Source organism: Centrocercus urophasianus, unplaced genomic scaffold, assembly GCF_019232065.1.
Source record: "Centrocercus urophasianus isolate 14NV4802_14NV808 unplaced genomic scaffold, USGS_Curo_1.0 seq_10, whole genome shotgun sequence".
Taxonomy (NCBI): Eukaryota; Metazoa; Chordata; class Aves; order Galliformes; family Phasianidae; genus Centrocercus; species Centrocercus urophasianus.
The window spans coordinates 70,365,954-70,388,369 of NW_024884142.1; the positions used below are offsets into that span (position 1 = coordinate 70,365,954).

Consider the following 22,416-nt stretch of genomic DNA (forward strand, 5'->3'; position numbering starts at 1 on the left):
ACATGTATTTTTAAAATAATTTTTTTGAAGTAGCTAGAACTATCTTGACAAAGAAATTAACTCATTACTGTGAATTTTATGCTAATCAAAAAAATAATTGTAAAAGACAAGCACCTAAATCATTCTGAAAATAATTTAGGTTCCCACATCATTTTGGTAAACGATAGCCTGGATCATTTGCAAATGGTACCCTGGATTGAAAAACTGACCTTCCCAACATTTCCTGCTACCATAAAAATAAAGAGAGAAATGAAATATAATGTTAAAATCATCTAAGAAACATTTAAGTCATGTGGGTCCAATCTTTTGGCTTGCCTTGGCTACACTGAGTGAAGAGGAATTGTTTTGGGCAGCATATAAAATATATAATATAGTTAATGTGTATAAGTAGCAAAGCTTTTTAAATAATACATATTTTTTATATTTTGTATTAAAACATAAAAGAGGGCAACCAAATCATAAACCTAGTTGGATCTTCGACCTTATTTTTGTGAAACTAATGCATCAGTCTAGTTCAATGGAAGTGCAATTCTTAGTGAGTTCTCAAGGTGCCCATGAGATTTTTGATCTAATTTTACTCTTCCTGTACTTCATCCTTGAAAAAAATTGTTCACAAATTCACACACTGCTTTTTGGCAGTGAAATGAGTAAGGCAGAACTGTGAAGTGAGGGACATTTTTTCTCTGATATCTCTTACAATAGTCTAGTACTAGAGACATGATCACATTTTTCTTTGAGTTGAATGTCTGAATGCAACCCTGTAAGTTCCATTTGAAAATTCACAGGTAATGTCTCCATGTTGACTGAAAATGGAGTCACAAACATACAGGAAAAAAATCTGATTATAATTTTTTGAAAACTTGAAACCTATTCTCAAATTCCTTCATCAAAACGGAAAGTAAGGTTGCATATTTTCCCTGTTCACGGGACTGTTCAGCCAACGTATCAAAATACTTAAAATTATTTGCCATAACTTGAGCTTGACATAAGTTTCATTTCAAATGCTGTTATGGTTTGCAACATAGCACAGACAACTTCTCACCTTGAAGAATATTTAACTCATTTAAATTACAAGTGTTTTCAGCACCGCCTGACTACTCTTATTATATTTTCCACAGTGAACTTCTTAAACTACTTTATGAAATAACACAAACCCAATTTTAAACAATAAAGCACGTCTGCTCAATAACAAAACACACATTTCTATACAGGCACACACATTCCAAGGTAGGCTGAAATATTATGACTGGCAGTCACTGCATTCTATGCGCCAAGCAGCACAAGTGTGGTAATGTGTAACATGTGGGTTTTGATCCTACTGGTTGTGTCATGGGTGCGAGAGGCGGAGTCAGCACTGCACTGTGCCCTCCTTTCCACAGCATTCCATTGTCCATGCTCGAGCTGGGCACAGTCAACTCGTGAAAAGTACCACTACAAATCACACAGTAATGTTAGAAATGTATGATGTGGGGTCACATTACTAGCTGTTCAGGGCCACATGTAAGCCTGCAGGTTTAGGCTGGACATACCTGATTTAAGTTACAGTAAGTCAAATGAACGTGTGCTTATTAAGAAAAAAAAAAGAAAAATGGAGTAAGTTTTTTGTTTTAATTACTACAGCTCTCAAAGCTCAAATTCTGACAGATTCACTTCTGTGTTACATACCCAGTAAACACAAATGTGAAACATGATCTCTGCCCTTACACACTAAGGTTAACTTAACCTGCTAAAGTAGACAAGATGTTCACACATGCGTGTCCCCCAACTTTAAAAAAAAAAAAAGTCCTAAAATTCACTAACTGTTTTCTGCTTTGTAGAAAATGGGAAAATAATTCACTTACATTCATTTCTTCAGTTTTAGGAAGATTGTTAGAATTATGCATTTCCTCTTGAGGAAAAGAAGCATTTACTTCAGCTTCATTTTCTAGGTTAAGTTCTTCAGGTACATCAACAAGTCTTTCTTCAGGACGATTTTCTGAACGGGTTCTGATCACATCTTCACTGTCAAGGACACTTATCACAGCTGAAAGAGATTGATATCTTTTTAACTTAACCACTAAATAAATCGTATGAGTTTAAGCAACAGGAAGCAACAGAGGGAGTGTGAACAATCAACAGATTTCTCCATTGTGCTAAGCATATCCAAAACATGTTTTTCTCCAAAAGCTACAAAGCAGTCCCACAATAAAAAAAAAATTGAGAAGGGGAAAGAGCTGCCAAATCTGTAGAGAAAAAGAAAAAAAGAAAGAGTAGCCAAAAAGCACAATGACAGCCAGTCACTGACAGCCTTAATACTGCAAATGCATTATCGTTTTGATATAGTAACTCAAGAAGCAGGTCCCATAGCACACAAATTACCAGTGGTGCATAACACTAAAAGAAATTCTGAGGTCTCCATCTAGAATTTCATGTTTTTACTGATCTTGGGAAAACTGGTAAAACTGACCACGCTTTTTATTTATTTATTTTTTTTTAACAAGAACCTTCTTTGAGGAGTGTGCTGTCTACACAGGTTAACAAAAATTAGCACTAACATTCTTAATGATTTCAGTCTGAGACACACAGTGTTAGAACAAACTGCACATTTGGTTTCAGTTTAGCTACCTTAGCTCACGTAACACCTCCAACACACCATACGTACATTCATTGTCTGCCTCTGGGAATTCAGAAAGTTGTGGATTTTTTACAGTCACTGTGTCATTCTCTTCTGATGCAGCTGTTATTTTAGGCTCCTCGTGGACTGTTTCACTTTATAAACAGGAGAAAAAACATAAGAAAGAAGAGAAATTCATTATAAAGCTTCAAGACAGGTATGTAAAAGGTTTAACAGGATATTCTCTCAGTGTTTCAAAACAGAGTAAAGAAAAACTCGAAATTCCTTGTCCAACATACCTACATCCAATTTATGATTCATTTTATTTAGTGAATGAGGACTTAACAGTCTTTCCATCTAACACTGCTTCCATAATAATAGAGCTGTATTAAACAATGTAATTTAATAATGTAACGTAATTTAACTACATAATTGTCTTCTGAAGAAAGAACAACTACTGTATCAAATGTTTAGAACTGAACAAAAGTTTTACCAGTTCAAATTACCACATGAAATTAAGGGTTCTTTTTTATTATTAACATTCCTTCTTCATCTCTTCATAAGCAATTCCAAGTGAAAAAACTGTTTCCCTTTCCATAAACAAGCAGATGCTAATTAAAGTCTCTCTCCTTTTTTTTTTTTTTTTTTGAATGCTTAAGTGTACAAAATAGTGCCAGAAAGAATTCAAAGGCCAAAATAAACCTGCAAAAGTTACAGGAATCTCAGGTGTTATTTATCAGCTACTCAGTTTTCATGCAATATGTTCACAGTATCTACTCCGTAATCCTCAGAATGTGAAAAAGTCTACATGGCTTGCTGAATCAAGTATTTATCACAATACTTTGTGGTCTGCAACTATTTGAGAAGGATGACAGTTGACAACTGGTCAGTTTGAGCTACAGTCACGCCAAATTATATATATTCAGAGATAGGAAGGAATAAGAAACTGTCATACGCAATAACAGAGGGAAGAGCCAATACAAACAACAGAATTTTTAACAGGAAGGTCAGTAGTTATGCTGTACAACACCAAGGATGAATTTTATAAACTTACTCTTCTCTCGAAGTCCAAGAAGTAACACCCTCAGCAGCTTCAAACACCAATTTACCATCCTTGGGAAGGGTAGGACATTCAGGAGTCGCTTCTTCCAAAAATCCTGGAAAAACAGGCAGTTGAATGACTTCACTGTTTCACTTAGCAATTACTTCTAAAATGCTGATGTGATTTTAAGAGAGCCTTTTACGTATTTCATCCACAACAGTGGACACTACAAGCAAGTGCTCAAATGCACAAATCTGAATTCTTCCCAGTAAAACAAGAACAGTCTGCTGCGTATTTTATGTCAAGAAAACAACAAGATCATTGGTATTTTGATCATGAACTAAACTTGATATATTACTAACCTAATAAGTAATCACTTCAGAAAACATCTTTTCTTTTTAGACTTAAATGGTTATGTTCTGTTATTTCTCCTTGGATACTTTCAGCAATGTTGAAATAAGTCATTTCAAACACTTACTCAACTGTTTTTACCTTACAGGTTCCATTCCAGAATTTTTCTTTTTTTTTTTCCCCCCTCTCATTTCTACTGCATGCTTCCTCAAGATGCAGCAATTACATCAGCAGATAGTATGCACAGCTGGAATAATCTGCTAGCTCAGGGCAAACAAGAGCTATGCAGACTGCCCTTCAAGGCTTCCACAGTACTGAAACTGTACAAGAATATTTCTACTGCAGTCCAGCAGTCATGGTTTCTTTACAGGGTTATTCTCCAATGCAATCATACACAGTTATTCATCACTACTCACCAACTGGTGAGTTACACCCCTTTTAATCTGCCAGCAGATCTGCTTGCATGAACACATTCTAAGCAGCCTGGACAGATGTTAAAAGGCCAACTGAAATACTCTTGGAAAAGGTTATAAAAGCAGTTTGCCAGCCAACTGAATGCACACAGCTGTAATTAAAGCAGACACACTTGCAGACTGGTTTTCAGAAGGGAACTATTTAAATGAACAATAACAAGGAGGTAAAAATTAATCTAGTCATAGTTATCTAGTCTAGTTGTACTCTAAACTTCCCATTAAAAAGATATATCGCTTATCTATAAATATATGAAAGACATATATACATAAAAGCTATATATATAAAAATATCTATGTACCCTTACAGTAGAGCGTGAAGATCAAGTTTGCAAATTCTGTCCCTTTAACATCCATAAATCACTACTGCATCTTAGCAGCAAGCACACACAAGAAATGCCAGCCACAAGCAACATACATTCTCAACACTCATCAGAACCAAGTCTTACACTCATCAGTAATTTAACGTTTTGAAGGCATTTGAAAAATTAATAAAGAAACTTCAAGTTATATGATGAAACACACCAGCTTCTTTTCCTAGTTCTGATGAATCTGTATGTTCCACCTGGAAAAGTTCACCTTCAATTATTTCATTGTTCTCTTTTGCTGGTTCTTGAAAATCTGCAGGTTCTTCTGTGAAAGAACTAGCTGGTTTAGCAGCTATAAAAATGACATCATCTTCAAAGTCACTAGGTGATTTTGCATCATGATACTCCAAAGTAGTCTGGTCTGACTTTACAGAGACATTACTATCTTCTTTACTGACATCCATTTTCTCCAGACCATCTCCCGGAACGCTTTCTAAAGATTCTTCCATTTCAGCAGGATCATCCTCAGTATTGCTCAGAGTAAAGAGGGATGCTTTATCTCTACTTCCAGACCAATTGTCCTCCACTAATCCACGACAATGCTCAGATGAAGCTCCAGACTGCGCTTTCTCATTTTCTGTTACCTTTTTTAGAAACAAACAAAAAACCCCAAAAAAGTTAAGTCAGTAATACATATATGCTTTATGCAAAAACAAGAAAAGAGGAACAAAAGTTTTAAAACTGTCACCTTAAGCAAAATTACTTCCCATTCTCTAGCACTATCTTAGCTTTCAAAGCTAAGAGTAAAAACTGACCGTTCCTTTGACTGCTTATTGAGATTTCACAACTCTGGAGAACTGAAACAAACTAGTCTTGTAAGTGACTGCTTCTAATGTTATCTCAACCCTGTTCACTGCCTCACTACTTTGTTTTCAAGAAGAGGGAACTACCCAGAAATTGCATCATTACATTTCTTTTTTACTGCTTGTGTTTTCAACCCATATGTGTTGCTAGTATATTTTAGAGTGTAGTATGCCTGTAGCATGAAACAAGCCAATTAATCTGGCTGTTATTAATGAAACACTATAAAGGAGGACAAACTTCTTGTTATAACTGAGTAGCTATTTACAACAGGCAACAAAATGTATAACTGAAGATAATAAAATACAGACTACAGTGACAATTTGTTAATGTATGCATGGAAAGCTCATCTATACTAGCACGCCCCTCATTTTGGTACTACTTCTGAAACAGCCTGATAACTTAGATCAGGGAATCAAGCCAACAGAATAAAATTGTGGGAAGAGTAGAATGGGGCAGCTTTTAGACAGATGAACTCTCAACAGCTACAAGAACACTGATCCTGGTGCAAACCAAGAGAACTTGAGGGCTGAAGAACACATTGGGGCTGAAGAATACACAACAGTAAAGCTCTGTTCATCAGGAAATTACCATAATTTAAGTAAACACAGTCTCTCAAAAAAGCAGACAAAATAAATGCAGCTCATGTCTTCTCATGCTTTTAGAGGTGCATTATTTGCAAAGCTTAAAAAACCATTTGTCAGTTAAGAATGACTGGCTCAAACAGTTTTTCTTACTTTCTTCACAAATCAATACATGATGAGGTATGACAGGAAGGCTAACAAGCAATCTGGAACACCCACAGCTCCTACCAACAGAAGTAAAAACTGTGAAGCCCACTAGTATTTATTACGAGTATGTTCCCAAAATGTCACATACTTGAAGGTCTAGCATAATCTTTTTTTTGACTAAACACAAATCTGGCAATGTGATTTGCAATTCAAATTTTCACTATAATAAGTTTCAGCAAACTATCTATATAAAATTCTTTTATATAAAGTCTAAAACTTTTAACAGTAAAAAAAAGTTTTATATCAGCTTACTCCAACAGTCCATTTTGCATTAGAGTTCACATCCCTGAAAGATATTCTAGGTTCCTTCGCTCGTAGGGGAGGAGTAACAGATCGTCCTGGTGATGCTGAGGGAGTTGCTAGGGGTGTGGTGCGAAGGCTGGATCTGAGAATAGACTGAGGAGTGAAGCCAGCAAAACCAGAAGCAGAAGATGACGTCACCAAAACTTTAGCTCTCTATGAAAAGAAGTAAGTTATTGTAAAATCAAATGTATCTTTTAAAAGGGAAGACTTCACATGCTAAAAGCATTGATTTCAACTAAAACTCAATCTGTAAAAGCAGAGAGGACAAAATATAATCTCTATATTCTCTTTTTTCTAAAGGTAAAGGCTGCTTTCTTTCCTTCTTTTTTAATGTAGACAAAGAATGTTATCTTTCACACTGATTTCCTGAAGAAACAAGAATTCAGCGTCTTCTTGTCTGCGATGTCATCCCGATGCCAGTTCTACAGCTTCTGCAATGTTCTTCTAAAAGACCAACTTCAACTTACTTACTTTTTTCCACTGCAATAAAAATAACTATTCCATAAGTTATTGGACAAGATGCATATTGCAATTAAGTTAGAACTAAACTTCCAGTTTTAAATTTCTTTCTCAGGACCTACTGATGTACTTTTTCCAAAAGCACTCCATAAAGAATAACCATGTGCAAATTCAAAATTTGCATTCAATGCTGTTTATGTTAAATACTGTGGTTAAATTTTAAATTTCACAGGTTTTTATCTTGGTTTGTTACTGTTTATTTTTTTGAATACCAACCTTAACCACAAGAGGAGTCTCCAGTAAATTCAGCTCTGAAGCTCTTGAAATTTTTTTTTGTGAGCTGGACCCATGTATGTTTGATTTCAATGAGCTGGATTCCATGTATGAAGTAGAAGGCAGGCATGGTGACTGCCAGCTTTCATTCTGTGCTGGAGAACACGAAGGAACAGGACGAACCACCAAATCCAGCAACCTGTTGAGATATGCCATTTTAAACCATAAATATAAAAATAAATTTGAGACAATAAATAACCAGAATATAAATTGGACAAGATATAAGAGTGAATCCTCACTGCTGGGACAGTGTATCAAGCTCCGGTCCAAATAATTGGCATGATTTCCTAACTCATTGCCTCTGAGGCAAGAGAAATCCAATTTTACACTTACAATGCTCATGACAAAAGAGAATTAATCTGCACTTCAAATTCCCTACTTGTGCCCCTACATTCATTTTTTAGCAGACACAGAACTATATGGAGATGAAGAAATCTGAAAACACAAGAATTACACATGACAATCATATTCTGAAGATATTTTAAATGTAGTATTACTAACTGAATGTACCGGTGAATATTAATTCAGTAATACTAAAATTATTAACTTGCTACTTAAGACAAAATGCACCTAAAGCAGAAATTACTTTTGATATTTGGAACATAGACTACATAACACTTGTTCCCACCCCCACATCTTTCAAATCTTCACTCTGTGGATCCGCTATACCTGGAACATTTTTGTGAAAATTTTGTAATTGGTGTCCCAACAAATGCATCAGGCAACTCTGCATCAGGGAGAGGATGTGTTATGACTGGTGGTTCTGCAACTCTGGGACTAGGATTAAAAGGAAAATGTAATTTACTTACAGTCCAAATATATCTGAATTCAAGTTTACTTGAATCGACTATATCACCTGAAGTAAATCATTTGACAACTATTAGTCTGCTTTAAGTTGTTTACAATGCTATTTTTAAAGTAAAAAGGCTAATACAATGCAAAAAAGCAGACACAAAATGGTCAAAGATCACTATTTGTTCACACAATCTATCAAAATCTGTACACCAACAGACTGATGGCAGTTTTCATTCCATCTATCTCAAATTCTGTGAACACATTTAACCATAATGCAAAAATATTTTTTTGCATAATTAAGACCATCTTAAGTGAAGAACTTCTTGGCAAATATTACTTATTATGTATTGAATCTTGAATGTTGTACTTTGCATATCCAAAGCAAGCTTCACTTAGGTCCACCTTTCCACCCAAATACTAAAAAATTCAAATAGATTTCTGTCTCTCAGCCCCTAACGTGTAGCTAAAGACTACTTTGTTAGAAGGATTCTTACCTATCACATTGTGAGAAACTGTTTTTCTGCTCATTTCCTACCCATACTTCCCCAATTTTGGATAATACATTACTGATGAAAGTTGCTCTTGTATGCACATTTCCAGCATTAACTTGTTTTGCTACTGTTGATAAGGGCTTTGGTCTTGAGACTGGAAAGGAAAAGGGAAAAAATATTATCTTTGTGTAATCAGAGTGGTGGCCAGTTGCTCATTACACTTTTCCCACTAAGTTACCTTCTCTGAAGACAGATGAAGGCAAACGATAAGGTTTGGCTCTCTCTAAAGCCAGCTTCCTTTGAACTCTAGGAAGGATCTTGCCATACTGGTCTAATATAGAATTTCTGGCAACTGCTCTCTCTCTCAAACGAGGATCACGATCATTCTGATAAAAGAACAAAGGAAAAAGTTAACTAATGACAAGAAGTTCACTGCAGAGAATCTACGCTGCTCCAATTAGTGGGTACACTCCATCCACAGAGATATTAAAATATATCCATCAGCAAACACCAATTCTGCCTATTTTTAGGAAAGTGGATGGCAGACTAGCTAACAACAGAGTCTACATCTTTAAATTAAAACAATGTTTGTACCCCACCAAACCTTCTCCTCATCGCAGCTCTGTCACCTGCAATTCCCATTCTCAAACAGCTTACAAAACAGCACAACAGCAACAGAAAAATCAAGGCCAAAAACAACTGAATATACAAAACAAATATAAATTATGTTGGACAAAATGTTTTCGGTATTAAAACAAGCAAGAAAAAACTATCTAAACACACCTTCCAAAAAGATGGATGTGTTCAAATGCAGGACCTAAAAATTCTAAGATCACCTTATAAGCTTGATTCATTGGAAAACCATGGTTCTAGAAATCTGGAGTTCTTCATGGAGTTAAAATCCCTTCTCAATGAATGTTTAAGCAAAAAAATCATTCTGCTCTTTACTGTTAGTAAAAATTGATTTTTGTAATGCACAACTCTAGTGAAATTGAACTTAGTTATATATTAGAAAAAAAAAAATATATATATATATAGCGTATAACTATATGGATAGATAGATGTAGGTTGCTCTGAAAGTAACACCTCCTACTATTTTTTTCCCCCATGGAAACATCAACAGATATAAAGAGCTCTATAATACCATTTGATAGATCAAATTCTCAGCTACAGAATATTGTTTTTTCAACTGCCACCACCAGTAACTATGCATTTTTCACCAGCAATGATGTAGAGCCCACATGCCACAACTGCAGAAATCTGCATCTGCAGAGGTGACCTACTGTTTCACATTTGCTATGACGCTGCCATTGCTAGAAAAACATTGCCCATACAGTTCAGTTTTCATTGCTCAGTTCACCTCCTGGTTGGTCTCCAGAAATGCTCAGGAAGCACTGATGAATGTCAATAAATGTTTGTTATGCAGAGAAGAATCTGATGACACGCTTTTGCTTCATACACACTCCCATGTTAGATGCTACTATGTCACATTGTCTCTCTGCTGTCATTTGTCACATGGCAACAAAACATAAAGGAATATTAGTGGGAAGGGTCTACCTCTACTGCCATGCCACCAACACATGCCTCTGACACTGAGGACCAACATGATAAAATAGGCATTATTTTCAGAGCAACCTTCCTATATTAATCAGATTTGAATTACTTTATTTAAATAGAGTCAATCGGTCTGTAACAACTTGTAAGTTCACCAAGTAGCTTTTGATAAGTGAAATATTTTGTTCAACTTTTAAGTTTGGTTTTTACTGGAGGTTCAGAAACGTATTCCTAGTATTTCAAACCATGTTCTAATAAACACTGAACAACAACAACAAAAAAACCCAACAAAGCAGGATTTTTATGGAGTAATATCAAAACCAGCAACGTGTAAAATAAATTTGCGCCCCTGGAGGGAACTTTTATGCTTACCGTAAGACTGACCTTCATTGAATGATTCAACTGCAGTGCTGGAATATAGTTGGCACGCTGCAGATGGTGGACTAAAAGAAATTCACGATTCTGAACACCACCGTTGGTCTGTAAGAATTTCTCCAAACACTCCTATGAGAAACACATTTCAAAAAACTATTATGATTCCATCTCTTCTCCTTTTGAACAGATGATTAAGATAGCTTTCTTGTCCACACTTACTTGTTCGGTGTCTGTGAAAGGCAGCTTCAATAAGTCTTCCATTAGTCCCATCTCCTGGCAGATTTCATACACTTGTTTTAACAGTTCTTCTACATTTAACTTAGTGGAATGTTTCTGTAATAGGCTCCAAGCCTCCACCATGCACCTGGAATTAATTTTTGAGATATAAACAACAATAATAATCAAAAAGATGCCCCAAAACTGCTGTGTATTCAAAATTTAAAAGTGACAGTGATTTATATTACTTTTTCTCCACCTTCCCATCATAACTGAATACTAGCATGGTGGGATATAGTTCTTTACCTATTGGACAGTAACACAGTGAGGAAAAGCTGCACTTCACTACTGCTTGACATTGATGGGTTCATCATCTGCATGTATCTGAGGGCTCGCCTATGCTCTCCTTGGCACATCAGGGATTGAATAATTCTCATATGTTGCCATGGCACAGTTTTGATTGTAGCTGGATGAAAGAGAAGGGCCAATGAATTCTGCAGAAGTCAGAAATTAGGTTTGTTAAGATACATAATATTCACTCATAATAAAAGTACTCAAAAGCTTCCTAAGTAGTGGCAAATCCGTTAGGTAATTTTAAACAACTAGCACTAATGATATACTTGATACAGGAAATGTAAATAGACTTTTTAAGCATTTACACACACACAAAAGCCAGCCATACAGAACAAAGTGTTTTGAAACACGTTTCTAGGTTAATTAAGCATCTGCATATAAACATAACTTTTTACAGTGATTCTCGAAAGTTAATAGATTTTATTAACATCATGACAAAAAAAACTTCAGCAATAGAAACATGAATTAGGTTCAAAAGTCACTTTTGCAATCTTCTGCCTAAAACACTACTGCTATCATGACAGTTTTAGCACTTTAAATACCTAAAACATCATTTTTGCGGGGAAACTGTTCAGCTGTTCTGCCTAAAATGACTTAAATAAATGGCTTTGAAAATCCAGACATCAAAGATTATTGAAATTCATTTCTTTTTTAATGAATTTCTTCCCAAAGTAATTAAAATCAAATTTCAAACCACAATTCATCGCTGAAAATGTTTTAACAGCGTTCTAAAAAAAAAAAGCTTCTGATCTATCAGCTGTTATTAGCTAAGCACCAATTTCAAAAAGAAAACATCTTTTCACAGTTTACAGCTCCATACTGTAACACATGCCTAATTAAGTGGTAACATACTTACTTCAAAATCATTGTGATCCAGAAGCCAAAAGCCTTGAATAAGCTTCACAAGACCCCAGGGGATAGCAAAAACAGTTGGGAAGGAGTCAATTGAAGTTTCTGTCTTATTCGGAAAGGAATGCATGATATCCAGCAGTAAGTAGATTGTCTGATATCAAGTACATGATTAAGGCTAATACATTTGCAAGATCAAGAATTTATCACAATATATTCAGAAAAATAATAATGAAATAAGAACATAAGTGTTAGAAAGAAGAAAATGTTAATGGGTTAGTCTTGCCTTTTTAAGCTGTTATACTTCAAAGAAAGCCAGGATTTAAACCTCTCATTCTGAGTAAATAATTAGGAAGAAATACTCTTTGATTTCTATGTTGTTTTCAAAAAGGTTAACTGCAGATAATTAAAAATCCCAGTTACAAACTGAGACCCCTCCTCACAGTCAGGAGCGACCAGCTGGACATTTAAACACTCAGGGCTTATGAATTCCCTCGTGTTACTTCCTCATTTCCAGTGCATGCAAAATAAAATTTCACAACATGTATCAGTTTCCAATGAAAAAAAATGGAATTAAAACAGTATTATTTTCTGGTAATGTCATTTTCTCTTTCTGACGTTTTTAGGGATATACATTAAGTAGGGATCTCTGAGGTTCAACAGTTTCCTCTTTACCCTTCCTCTTTTCGCTCCCCTCCCCTCTGTTTGATGAGGCAACAAAACAATTCTGTGTATTTCAGCAGCTTCAAAATACGTTCTCTGTCCAATCTTGTTTCTCTATTTATTATTCTGTGTCTGCAATTCAAGCAGAGCAAAAGCAAGCACTGTTAGCTGTGCTGGAAAAAAATAGAAAATAATAAAAAACCAATAATCAATGATTTCAGAAAAAAACAGGTACTGATACAGCACTACTGCAACTCATTTTGCTCTGAAGCAGCACTTATACTGCATCATGCTAATATGTAGCCATTTGCTATTGCTGCTTTTAAAAAGTTCTGCTTCAGTTTTATGAAAACCAGAGTTTTTTAATCTTTAGCATACACTTCAACATTACTGTATGTTTACTCAGAAAAGACTTTGCAATAAAGCATGAAAGAAATATATAAAAAAAAATCAACAGTACAGAAAAATAAAACTGCTTCTGATTACCACTTAATTCTAAACAGAATCTTTTCATCTACGTTGCTTGAAGCGTAAATTTAAAAAATATTATTAGGTACACAGCGAACACTTACAAGCATTTATGTGCATATACTGAAGGTGCAACTGAAGTAACTACAAAGGATACAATTGCATGCTTGTAGTTTTCTTCGATGTTTTCTAACAAATAGAGATCCAGCAGTGCCTGAAATGAAAAATTTTCTTTTCACAACAACAACAAAAAAAAAAAAAAAAAAAAAAAAGAAAACCCAACACCCTCCCACACTCCATGAATTATATACTTAGGTTCTATTTTTGTTTACTATTGTTGTTTTTGTGGTTTGTTATTCTTGCTTTGTTTTTAAAGGAATAGAACACTCACATGTAAACTAGCAGGCGGATATTTCCCAGTTCCTCCTTCATCCCTCCGCCACAATTTCTCAGCTTGTTCTCCTAACTGGGAAACCATTCCATCTATCATCAAGCAGTCAGAATCCCATCTTCCTCTGGAAAAAAAAAGTAGCAAGGATTTGGACAGAGTCAAACACTAATTCCAACACCTCAACCAAAACACCAAAATAAATACACACATCTGAAGAAAATAAAGCAACAAACATAGAGGTGTGGACATCACTTGAAACACGTGAAGATTTCTGAGCCAGCTGAGAGATGTTCATTAGGTTGCATTCAATTATTACAGGAGATTAAATAGAAATCCTAAAAGCTCTACTAAGTTAAGATCTGCAATGAACTTCTAGTTTTCAGGCTGTTCCTGCCTGCGTTACTTGCAACGCAGAAGAAACTGTGGAAGTGCCAAAAATCATCACTCACACTACTTAAAAGAGGAAATTTAACAGTACTGAAACAGCACAACTTCTTTTTAATGTTATCTCATACTTCAAATTGGAGTGTTCCAATATAGCAACTGTGAAATAACTTGATGGTAATTTCACCTTTTGTTTTCAGCACTTCACTTCTGTTACTGAAAAACTCATTTACGCAAAGTTGAACATACAGGTGAATTTCAGTATCATCACAAGCAGCATTTATGTTTATGGAAGACATACCATTACAGTTATGCATGTCTGAACTTTTAAAATCACGTTCTTCAAAGACAAGCATCACTGACTGATGCTGCCCTCTCATTCTCCCAACAATCAAAACAAACAAGAAAACATACTAAATGAAGTGGGCTCACGTTCCTTACCAGCGTACATGTGAGCTACTTGAGAAGTAAGATGCACTTAAAAATCAGTGTTAGCAGAGGAATACACACAGGCCATAGCACAGGAAAGTCATCTCTGTATTCAACAGAGCAAATGCATCACTGAATTGGGCACTGCTGGCAAATGCATTTAGCACAGTAAATACAATTGTTGATATATAAATGATATTCACTACTACTTCTGAATCCACAGTGGAAGTTTTCCAGAGTTCCCCAGTAAATCTCACCTTGACAAGCGCTCCAGTTTCTGTCGATGACTGGTATAGTAGCTCTGAATCAGAGGATAATTGTAGAAAGGTCTAGATAAATGCATATCATCATCTACAGGCAATCAAAGGAAAAAAAGATAATTAAAGAACTAATAAATTGCACAGATCATAACATCTGAACATCAAGAAGCATAAGCAAGCCTTCAGCTTTGAAAGAAGCCAGCTTTGTTCCTGCTTTTTCTAAAACAGAAATCACAAGACAATCCCTTCTTGTCTCCACTGCCATTTGAATTTTACAGTTAATCTAAAATTCAGAACATTATCAACAGTAAAGATCACAATTATTAAAAAAAGACCTCAAAAGAGTTTGCTGGGTTTTTTTTTGTTTTTAATAAGCATATAACAAGAACTTTTCTGAAATTATTAAGGCTGACAATGAAATCTGTATCCCGCACAAATAAAAAAGCATTCCCAATGCTTTGCTTTTTCCCCTTAAGAAATACAGAAGTTCAAAACCTTCAGGTAATGCTTTTACTGTAAGAACAGTATTCACTGGGATGTTTTAACAGCAACTTGTTTAAAATACCAGGTATTTAAAGAATTACTTGGGTCAATAACATTAAAGTCAAAAGCTCATTGCTGTTTGCTGTTCTTAAAGAACATACAAGGAAAGAAACTGCTTGCATTATTCCACGTTACACATTTGCAAAAAACAATAAAATATTCATTTCACCAACAGAACTTCAGTATGCATCATCACTGACATAACACTACTTGTTAGCAAAGAAACATTTACAGTGTTCACAGGAATCACTGTTAGATACGTATTGCAGCTAAAGCTTACCTAAGCCCTCTGGTAGGAGACTGGATCGACAGAACCAGATGACCACTTGGGCATACAAAGAAATGAGGCTAGTTACCACCTGCTTATTTGTCAAATCTGTAACACCTGAAAAACACATGCAAGAATTCTTTTTTTAATTAACCTCCCTTCATCATACTAAGCAGAAAGTATGAAAATAATATGGTAAAAATTTGTCTTAGTTAAAGAAAAATACACAATCACAACAAAAGTAAACCTTTGCAAAGCACCACCTTCACTAAAAGTTTAAAATAAAATTTAAAAAATATTCTAAAGATCAAGTCTGAACTACTGAATACACTTGTAAAACATTTCTTTTTCATATGGCAGATTTTTAGTACAGCAAAGAAACTTTTCCATTTTTTTCAATATGCCAAGTTATTAAAAAAGAAACAGTACAAATTTAATTATTTATTCTTACAACTTACTCAACTGTTTCCTTTACAATCATAATGCAGTATTTGTACTCAAATAAGTTGCTAGCTAAGAACAGTAAATAATCACCATATTCAACTGTTCTACTTCCAACCAACTGCTTATGCATCTTCTTGCTAAATTTAACTTCCCTTACATACTTTCACATACTCCAGAACAAGTTACTTTCTTGAACAGATTCATATGAAGTGCTATTTACAATTTCTCACTCAAACATAAGCCTTTCTCCTCCTAAACTTGTCTGTCTTCCAAGCATCAAAACAAAAAAGCACTTATTTCCTCAACTACAACCCCAACAGCATCTTGAATGAAGAGATTACTAAGACATATGAAAGATTTAGTAATACTATTACAAACCTTTTTCAGTAAGCTCTCGTGCTTCAGTGAGGAAACAGTTTAAGACTGTGCTGAGGTTGCTGAACAGTAACTGGCAGTGCTGAAGAGACTGCATTGTTTGTGGATCAATGAAGTTGCAAGAGCCATCGAACAGCGGAACACCTTTGCAGGATACATATTAAATCATTAGCATACAGAGCAATTTCAAATAAGTTTCAAGGTACATTTGAAGAACTGTGCACTATCACATAGAGGCAAATTGCAAATTCAATGAATACGCTCATTGAAAAAGGGTAATTTTACATTTGCAAAATCCCTGCAGTATTACTCACAGATTTGGTCAAATTCCTCTTTTGTATAGATAACTTTGTTCCATGTCCACTCAAGAACAAACCGTAAGCTGGCAGCAGAACTTGGCTGCTCTTTAAAAAAGAAAAAGAAAAAGGAATGAGCAAACAATGTCAAGCTCAAGAATATAGAACAAAATCACCACAAGTAGTTATTACCTTCAGATGTCCAATATTTAATGTATCCAGTCAGAAGTTCTAAAGAACTTGTCTGAACAGCAGCTGACAATACAGCTTCTAACTGCTCCTCCTAAACACGAGGCAAAATAAAACGAGAATCTTACATACTTTTGATGTTTAAACCATCAACAATAAGTGTTTCTTCCTATGAAAACTGTCACAGAGACACCAAAAAGTCATTTAGCACAAACTCAACTAATTCCACATTCCTTAAGATAATCTGAATCACAGGCTCATTGGTTTGACAAACACATCAACTTGTCCTCTGATGTTTCATCTTACTAAAGGCTAATTCTCACCTTTATCTGCATGTGTCTATGCTATAAACTTAATTTACTGAGCTCCAGTTAACTATTTTCAGTAACATCCCCTGCTAATACCCATCGTACATTTTGTGCACAGAAGTTTTCCATCAGGAATGTATGATGGGGACAAAACAAATACGCAACATCTGCATGAGAAGTAGTGAAACTGAAGTCAGCCCGCTTTCTAGATTATGAAGACACGAAGCAGTTCCAACATCAAAACATTGTTATAGTTTTCAAAGATTATAGAAAAGAATTGAAACGTTTAAACTGTAACACACATTTTAAATTCTTCAAAGATTGTACAACAATGTAGTGGTAATCCTTTAAGAGGATAACAGCTACGTACAGACACAGAATATTAAAGGATAAATTATTCCAGCCAGTTTCCTGATGCTTTCAGGTGAAATGATCCTTTGCATCATTTTACTGAATCTACTCCTAATTTCCATGACTGTTTCAAACACACTGAAAACTACCCTTTTCCCTAGGTAAAATCAGTAACTTCAAAGAAACCTCTGTACACTAGAATAAACATGGGATATTTCCATTTTTTTCTCAGAACTGTCTGAAACAAGGAAACAGAACAAAGAATACTTCTGGTGGCACACAAAACTCTAATCCAATGCAAAGCTTGGATGAAAATGGGCTGCACATCACAAATGCTCCCTCTCTTAGGAAGCTCTTCAGATGACAGAAAGTTCTGTTACTGTACCACAAAACAAAAACCTATCAAGATGCTGTGGTAGGGTAAAGCAGGTAAGAAGCAATGGTTGTCAAGTTATCGTGTCTTACAATTTCTACAGTCCTGTCAGAGAACATAGATATATTCCCCCCTTAAGTCTTGATGTGTGCTCACCTGACTCAGACTGGATGGCTGGACATCAACTAATCTTGGAGACAGCAAGCCAGCTACAAGACATCTATTGTAGCTATCGCAAATGGCTTCACTTATTGAAGGACCAGACTCCTTTAAAAAATTCAAGGTCTGAAACAGCAATAAAAAGCAAAGATTAAAGACAGCGTTATTTTTATTCCATCACATAATAACATTCTGAATAATCACTGAAAAAAAAAAAAAAATTACAACGTTGACAAACTATCACAAAGACTGCATCAGTAATACATTTTAGGTTGGCAATCTCACTGAGTATTACTAAGTGGACTTTAAGATGACAGACAAAAACTCAGAGTTTATAAAAATCCTATAAAATAAAATATCTGCCTGTACCATATTTCACTAAGTATTTCCCAGCTTCCCTGTTTACATGCTGGCTTTTCCATTGAAGTAAAATACATCCTATAAAAACACTCTAGCTTTTAGACAACTTTAAATCACATTTTGGAAGATTAATGCTATGGTTGATTGTGCTGGAAATATGTAATGAGCCAAAAAAACTTCATTTCTTACTGTATGTGTGGTGACTGAGCTATAATTTGGCCAAGTACAGGATAAAAAAAGTCATTTATTCCTAAAATTAAAATATATATATATATATATATATATATATATATATACACACACACACACACACACTTCCTCTATTCTCTGTCTTCCTGTTTCAAAAACTTAATCATGGATGAATATCCTGACTCATTATTTGAAAGACGCATCACCAAGAAGCAACAGTTTTCCCTAACCTCTACAATACTTCTGTTCTTGTTCCTAGATGAACTGTGTTCTTTGTTCCTAGAGGAACACTGCATTACTCCCTATACACCCAGATCCATCATGCTCAGCAGGTGTCAATGGAAGTTTTATAGTCCTCAAAGTGGACTTCAAACATAAACATTTGCTTAAAACTGGGAAGATGTAGTTTCATTTATGCAGGTAGATGAGCACGACGAGCATAAAATATCCTCTTACACTGAAAGCAGAGCAACAGAAAACTTAAATATACACTTCTTGACATTCTCAATGAAGATATGATAAAAGATCACCTCCTTCTGGAAGCCAGTGCAAGTCATGTGAACTACTCCAGAGTTCAGCAAGCACGTACCATCTGCAGAAACAAAGAATGTTTGTTAAAACTCTATAGCCTCAACATCACATTATGACTAGCCTACATTTTTAACATAGCAAGATACAAGTCAATAACTTTTTTTTTTTTTTTTTTTTTTTTGCCAAGTCACTTGTAAACTACTTGGAAATATCTTCATTGTATGTTTTTTCTCTAATGTTGCTGTGTGGAAAACCTTCAGTTTGAAGTTATTTCATTTTATAACCATCATCACTTCACAGACTACATTATAAATGCACCAGAACCCAAAAATGCCTGGTGTATTTTAGAAGATTAATTTCTTTGCTGGTTAATTGATAATAGTTGAATATTGGTTTGGTTTGTTTGTTTGCTTTTAAAACGACAAACAACAAACAAGAGAACCAATAAAGGACACTTGACTCAATTCTGAAACTTGTCTCTATTAAAAGCAGTGATATACCTACCAAAATTATAGGTGCTTGGATTAAAAAACTGCTCAGGCGGTGGATAGGAAGGAGGAACTCCACGACTTAAACTCCTCTCATGTACCAGAACATCCAAAATGAGGTTTGGAGAAGTCACATTTGTTACAGCATCCAGAGACCATAAAGCAAAATAGGGGCAATTATGAAGGAATTCTTCTGGCCTTTAGGGAAGCAAACATGTAAGTTCAACATCAACGTTCAAATACCTTATTTGTAAGAACACTGGAAACAACTCAGTAAAGCATACCTTAGTGAATCTGGCATTTGAGCATGATACCAGCGGTTAATGTCAAATACACCCAAATAAGTAGATGGCTTTCCCTGACCATATGTATTCACCTGCCAGCTGAAGACTGATACACTGGTGTCAGGAGATATTACTGTAAAAGACAAGAAATTGTTTAGTTGTAAAAAGCATTGTACATCTGATATTCTTGAAGTATCACTTTCTCTTTTAGTTTAATTCTGTTGTATCACTCAGTCCACACATCAATAGCTGACTGACATATCTAGCTTGATAAATACTTTAGAAAAAAATTGCATGCTAGATGCATACAGTTACTTTTGTAAATATCTTCATTTAAAAAAGACTTTAGTATGCTCCTCAGAAATACATGACAAGTGAAGAAAACCCAAGGATATTCATTAGATCTTGACACATTGTTTATAGAGGTTAGCATCACAATGACAGATGGGAGTTGCCATTTCAGGATTAAATCAAAGACAACAAACAGAAACAGCACTGCAATGTCATGCAGATGTCTTCCTTGTAACATCTGACATCCATAAAGGCCCGTAAAAACAAAGGAGGGGAAGGGTAACAAAGACAGCAAAAATTTATCACTGCAGCAGTCTCTAAGATATGGACAGGGCATAATTGAATTTGTAAACCCAGAGAGGTACCTTTAATATTTCCAACATTACAACAGATGTGTTTTTTTTTAAACAGCATATAAAGAAAGTTATTGCTAAAGAGCTTGTAAGCATAGGAATCTATTAGATTTAGAGAAAATACAGAAAGGTAGATCCAGATGCAAGTCTGAACAGAAAGAAAAATATCCAAACAACCCAAAGCAATGTAAAAAAAAACAACCAACATTGTTCAAAGTAGCCAGTAGAAGTGATAGCTGAAGGGACAAAAGAACAAAAACTGTTACGCAAACCACCACACTATACATTGGTATAGCATGACATCAAGCATAAAACAAAACCTATAGTTTTTTCCCTAAGGAAGTCCCATTCTATAATCTAGCAGCTGCCCATACCAATGTCTTCATCTCTTGGCCTAAAACAACTCTAAAGTAACCAGAAAAAAATCGTAAGTAATTGGCATATCACAAATACTAATTCATGCAAGCCTGTATCAACTGATATTTTAACAAAGGGTTAAGAAAAGCAAATTCACTCTTGCATTATTATTTTTTTTTTTTTTTTAAAACTTTCCCCATTATCAAAATATTGACTTTTAAACACGTCTTTTTCACGGAATAAAAGTAAGCTGTGGCATTCAAAGTCAAACCACTTTTACCTGATTAGTATGTTTAAAGCACATCGTGTTCCCTCAGAAAGATCATCTTCCACAGGCACATACATTTTGTTTTGTTAGAACAGTAAGCATTCTACTACTGAGCAAATCACTTTTTCATTTAAACAGATCAACGGCATTAACTGTCGTGGCACACTGAAGTTCCATTTCAAATACAATTATTTCTTTCAAATTTAATATAATAAAAGCAGCTTGGCTACCTAAAGGTATCAATACTTAGTTAAGAAAGATACATCAGGAATCTGAAGCTGAATGTAAGAGTTCAGATTTAAAACAGGCTGAAGAAATGCAGAAAGAAAGGAATTGTGGAACTTCTTTGTTGTATTTATTGCTAGCAGCGATGACATTTACTACCCTTAGGAAAAAGCTGTTTTCTTTCCACTGTGCTAAAAAATTATGTTTAACTGAACCTTCCTTTAACGCCATCATCAGGTCAGAACGAATAAAAACTAGCAGAGTGCATCAATATACAACTGCCATGTTGCTTCTTAAAAGTTTTAAAAATGGCTAAGCATCAAAGATGTATATACACACTTTTTTTTTTTTTTTTTAAGAAATGAATTTCTTAATGTCAGAAATCACATACTAAATACATTTTTCTCACTGCAATGTCTATTTCTGTTTGTAAATGTAACTCAAACAACACGTCTTTCTTTTTAAATAAGCCACACAAGCTACTCTGTACTGATATTTGACTTTCAGACTGCGGGTACAGAATTCATTGTTCAGATTCCAAAAACATTCCTTTTAGAATAACCAAATACAGACATCAGAACAAACCTTCATTAACACTGTCCTCTCTATCAATATGGTTGCGAAATTTTTCTACGGTCTGACAGCTGAGTAATTTAGTATTGCTGGTCTGTCCTCTCAAGGGAAAGGCTCCACCCGTGAGATCTAAACTGTATCTTTCATCACAGTATTCAAAACCCTGTGGAAAAATAAGAGAAGAAAGAAAAGGTCATTTTGAGATGAAAAAGTACATTACACCTAAATAAATAAGCCTGTTTCTAACTACAGTACTGTTTCCCAAGAGATCAGTTCCAATAGTAAACAGAAATTATTTCTGACCAGCAAGATAATTTTAGAAAGTGTAAAACTGCAATGGTTTGTTGAATGGTAAGTTGAAAAGATGTTCCCCATTTTCAAAACGTGACCTGATTCAGTTCAGAAAATGTTCAGCAGATTTCACAGAGTCACAGAATGGTTTGGGTTGGAA

General features: G+C 35.0%; 1 protein-coding gene across 7 annotated transcripts in view; it reads right to left on the reverse strand.

Annotated features, from left to right (window-relative positions):
* AHCTF1 (AT-hook containing transcription factor 1) overlaps positions 1–22,416 on the reverse strand; it is a 55,450-nt gene that overhangs the window by 7,005 nt on the left and 26,029 nt on the right. For 6 of the 7 annotated variants that reach the window (XM_042823528.1, XM_042823502.1, XM_042823510.1 and 3 more), the window contains exons 8-32: positions 21,978–22,128; positions 19,899–20,031; positions 19,631–19,812; positions 19,126–19,187; positions 18,044–18,172; positions 16,859–16,949; positions 16,685–16,774; positions 16,374–16,514; positions 15,564–15,668; positions 14,738–14,831; positions 13,668–13,791; positions 13,434–13,490; positions 12,153–12,299; positions 11,249–11,436; positions 10,946–11,090; positions 10,724–10,855; positions 9,036–9,183; positions 8,801–8,951; positions 8,181–8,288; positions 7,455–7,650; positions 6,669–6,872; positions 4,982–5,408; positions 3,648–3,750; positions 2,642–2,748; positions 1,842–2,023 (exon numbers count right to left, since the gene is read on the reverse strand). In XM_042823528.1, the coding sequence (XP_042679462.1) occupies positions 1,842–2,023; positions 2,642–2,748; positions 3,648–3,750; positions 4,982–5,408; positions 6,669–6,872; positions 7,455–7,650; positions 8,181–8,288; positions 8,801–8,951; positions 9,036–9,183; positions 10,724–10,855; positions 10,946–11,090; positions 11,249–11,436; positions 12,153–12,299; positions 13,434–13,490; positions 13,668–13,791; positions 14,738–14,831; positions 15,564–15,668; positions 16,374–16,514; positions 16,685–16,774; positions 16,859–16,949; positions 18,044–18,172; positions 19,126–19,187; positions 19,631–19,812; positions 19,899–20,031; positions 21,978–22,128 (3,597 nt within the window). The remainder of the gene's footprint in view (positions 1–1,841; positions 2,024–2,641; positions 2,749–3,647; positions 3,751–4,981; positions 5,409–6,668; positions 6,873–7,454; positions 7,651–8,180; positions 8,289–8,800; positions 8,952–9,035; positions 9,184–10,723; positions 10,856–10,945; positions 11,091–11,248; positions 11,437–12,152; positions 12,300–13,433; positions 13,491–13,667; positions 13,792–14,737; positions 14,832–15,563; positions 15,669–16,373; positions 16,515–16,684; positions 16,775–16,858; positions 16,950–18,043; positions 18,173–19,125; positions 19,188–19,630; positions 19,813–19,898; positions 20,032–21,977; positions 22,129–22,416) is intronic. The other variant, XM_042823546.1, reaches the window with a different exon arrangement.